Raw genomic sequence first — 4,116 nt, forward strand, 5'->3', positions numbered from 1 at the left:
AACACTTTAAACGACTTCTTCTGAAGAACTGGTAGTTATAAAATCTTAATATTTGGCAGGTGGCTTCCTGGGAAAGAGCCAAACAAAGTTTGCGAATGAAAATGACCTTGACCTACTTTCAAGGTCACAGCGTTCAAATATGTCAAACAGTTCAAACAGCTTCTTCTGAAGAATTAAAAGGCATAAAATTATAATATTTGGCTGGTGACTTCCCGGGATAGAGCTCACCAAAGTTTGCAAATGAAAATGACCTCAACCTACTTTAGAGGTCACAGAGGTCAACAACATTTTAATGGATTTGTTCTTGAGAACTAAAAGGAATGGATTCATAAGATTTGGCTGGTAGCTTTTTGGAATAGAGCTAACCAATTTGAGAAGGAAAATGACATTGACCTACTTACAAGATCACAGGGAAAAATATGTCAAGCAACTTCTGAAGAAGAATCAAAAAGCATAGAATCTTATAATAATGTTTTGCTGGTAGTTTCAACAGATGGAGCCAACAAAGTTTGCGAGGGAAATACTTTTAGTGCAATATAATATTTAATGAGAATATTTTGCTATGACTGCTTAAATATTCAGGTGAGCGATACAGGCCCTCTTGGGCCTCTTGTTTTGTTATACAAATACATGTTTTGTATGATAATCTATGTACGCAGATAAGAATTTGATATGGGGGAGATAATATTGTTAGTTAATAATTATACTGTTTTTGTTTCATTTTCACACAGGAGATGATGGAAATGGTGGTCGAGGAGATCAGTCACCATAGCAACAAGACACGTAAACCTCTACTGATGAACAGAAAGAAACCCCAGGCGATGAGGACATTTGAACCTTTGGTGGAGGAGGTGTAAGTAGCTTCCTTAATGTTCGAGTAATCACAACAATCTGTTAGGAAGTTTCATGTTAAATAAAAATTCAAGCTGAATGTAAATTTCCACCTGTATGAAATTATCTAAGTGTATCTAATTGCATGAAGTTAGCACTTTAAAACAAACATTGAACTCACTTCAAGAGTGTTTCCTTTAATTTCAGAACTGCAAACAAAATAGTATGTTGTTGTAGGGATATAGTGATATTCTTGTCATTTATTTTACAGGTTTGATGAAAGAAAAATTAAAAATAGGTCGTCATCCAAAGAATTGAATGAAAAACAGAAGTTGTTACACAAATACAAAAAAGAAATGAAGGTAAGGATTTGCATTTGAATTTTAGTTTTAAAAAAATTAAGATTAAGTGAACCAAAAATCATTTAGGTCATCATAGGCTTGCTAACTAGGAAGCTTACAAAACTTCTCTGACAATTCCTTGATGACTGCAAAATTGTTAGATCAGATATTAGTTATCATTCAACATCAGTCACAGTCCTACAATTGCAATCGCTGAGCTTTTAATGTGCTTGTATAAAATAGTTAGATCTTGCATGTTTTCTAGAACTGACCATACTTTATCATGTGTACCTTAGGGTGCAATGAGAAAGTTTAGAACATGTTTTCAAGAATATATTATACTTTATTTTTTGTTCCTTAGGGTGCCATGAGGGAGATAAGAAAAGACAACCAGTTCCTTGCTAGAAAACAGCTCAAGGACCAAATGGAGAGGTAAATTACAAATCTTACTGTGTTTTCTTGAATAGAAACAGGACTAACATTCTGTTTAGAAAGATGTAATATATTCCATTTAACAAATAAATGTTCTACAGACATGTTGATCAGGTCTACAGGGGTCTCCAGAATACATGCTACTCGTATCTGATATTGTCGAGGGAGATATGATGAAATCATAGCTGTCAACCCTCCCTCATTTTGACCAAAATTTACCAATCTCCTTTGATACCCCTCATCAAGTCCAAACTCACACAAACTCAGAATCTACATCCTGTCGTCAAATTAACTCCTACATGTAGTTACTGCAGGGTGTGTAATGATAATAACAGGTGTGTCTGAATCAAATGAATTCATTTTGGAGGGCCGCAGTGGCCAAGTGGTTAAGGTGTCTGACATTCTGCTACCACTAGCCCTCCAACGCCGAGTCGTGGGTTCGAGACCTACATGGGTTAGTCACCAGATACCGGCCATCGGTCAGTGGTTTTTCTTCGGAACACGGCTTTCCTCCACCATCAAAATCTGGCACGTCCTTAAATGACCATAGCTGTTAATAGGACGTAAAACACAAACAAGTTATTTTGATACATAAAAGGGAAAGATAAATTGAGCAAAGCAGTTTCAGTCACTTATACACATGTTCTCCCGCATTAGAAATATGGAATGAGGGAGACCTCCCTCATTGGAGGTTTCAGAGGTTGACACCTATGATAAATGTTGACCTGTTTTACAATTTCGCTACATTGTCTTGATATTAACTGCTGGATTTGTTTAATGTTTTACAGAGATGAGGAGCGGCAGGGTAAGGTTCGAAGAATTCACCAGATGCTTGCTACACAGGAGGGTGAATTCAATGCCATGAAGAAGGCTAAACCGTCCTGATATCATAATGTTGTGTCTGCCTAAAGATTGACAGAAGTATCTCATCAATAGTTTGTAAGGAATGTCAGTTCCTTTGTAATGTGACAAAATGGAAACAGAACAAAGCAAATAGTATACAGAAAATGACTGATCCTGTCAATCTTGTTTTTCAAGTCGAGTATAGACAGATACCTCTGTGCAGCTTAATAGACTATTGACAACCATGGCTTCAATGTTGTCAGGTTTTATATGGTAAAGGTTTCTGGTGTCAAAACAGTTGTCAGGATTTATATGGTAAAGGTTTCTGGAGTCATAACAGTTCAAACAATGAGACTATCATGCAAGACAAGGATGTTTTTATTGATGATAATGCTGTCGCAGGTATACGGATAATCCTGTAATACATCACTTCAGGGGAAGTTTGTACTGGGTATGTGATAGGTAGGCGTAGGTATGATAGAAATGGTGAGCCTGAGGAAGGGAAGGAGGAAGTATAGAATGTGTGTAAACTATAGTGCTGATGGAAGTGTAAGTGAACTAGGTGTGAAAACTACAGTTTTGAATGTAAGTGTAACTGTAATTTTACGGTATGAGTGATAAATATTGTAAATATACAATAACGTTTGTATGTGCGAATTGTATTTGGAATGTTTGCGGCATCAGACCCTTCACTGTGATAATATATAAAAAAGACATCAGTTAATGGGTTCTAGAAAAGAAAAAGAAATGAAATAAACCAGAATGAATATTCTACAAACATTCTTAATGTTGTCATTTCTCGAATTAGGGAAGGGTTGGGCAAAAGAGAGAAAGATGTTTATATTATGCTCTGCAAATCAGCTGTTGAATTAAGCAGTTAACTCATTCACCCCTAAAGACACATTTGAATTCTCCCAATTCAAAGGGTGGAATAGCTCATGCAATTTCAGGGGTGAATAGGTTTATGAATTGCAGAAAAAACAAATATTGGAATGTTTGTAAGAAATATTGAAACAAAAAAATTTCATGTTACATGATACTTTTAGTCAGGTGGACATCAAAACTAGCCTGTTTACCTGTACATCTCTACCTTTGTATAGCACGACATTTTAGAGCTGAATACAGTATCTTGTTACATCAATTGTTACCCATTATCACTGTGTCACTGTAGTATTAAAGAAGGGTTCTCTTCAGTTTGTCTCTTGGTGGTTTAATTTATATTGATAACAATAAATGTTATATGTAAAGTTGAAAAACCGTCATAAAATGTAAACATAAACCTATGTTGTTGATGGATTACTGCAAAATCAGTCTACAACGCCTCTTGATGGTGGATTAGCAGTGGTGATCAACTTACTGCCTTTTTGCCGTTTGGGTGGCGCAATGGATAACATTCGCTTTTCACCAAGACTGCTGTGGTGGATTCCTCCATCAGACATGAAAAGGTTTGGGGTCATCACCTGCCCGACCATATACGTTTTCTATAGGTACTCCTGTTTCCTCCTGCATTAAGGGGCATCCAGGCCAACAAGAGTGAATGATACATATGCAAGACCACACAGTTGTGTTTTTCTAACGAATCAGAAAGCACTCATTTATTGCGCGAGCGAACGAATATATACGAGTGCTTTCTGATTCGTTAGAAAAACACAAGTGTGTGGTCTTGCTT

At 36.4% G+C, this 4,116-nt stretch overlaps 1 protein-coding gene across 1 annotated transcript in view; it reads left to right on the plus strand.

Annotated features, from left to right (window-relative positions):
• The window catches only part of LOC110464524 (nucleolar protein 14-like), a 33,397-nt gene extending 30,000 nt beyond the window's left edge, over positions 1-3,397 (plus strand). The window contains exons 21-24 of the mRNA XM_021519778.1: positions 732-853; positions 1,103-1,193; positions 1,534-1,604; positions 2,393-3,397. Coding sequence (XP_021375453.1) covers positions 732-853; positions 1,103-1,193; positions 1,534-1,604; positions 2,393-2,489 — 381 coding nt within the window. The 3' untranslated portion in view covers positions 2,490-3,397. The remainder of the gene's footprint in view (positions 1-731; positions 854-1,102; positions 1,194-1,533; positions 1,605-2,392) is intronic.
• Positions 3,398-4,116: the final 719 nt, after the last annotated feature.

The sequence above is a fragment of the Mizuhopecten yessoensis genome, unplaced genomic scaffold (assembly GCF_002113885.1).
Source record: "Mizuhopecten yessoensis strain PY_sf001 unplaced genomic scaffold, ASM211388v2 scaffold1539, whole genome shotgun sequence".
Taxonomy (NCBI): domain Eukaryota; kingdom Metazoa; phylum Mollusca; class Bivalvia; order Pectinida; family Pectinidae; genus Mizuhopecten; species Mizuhopecten yessoensis.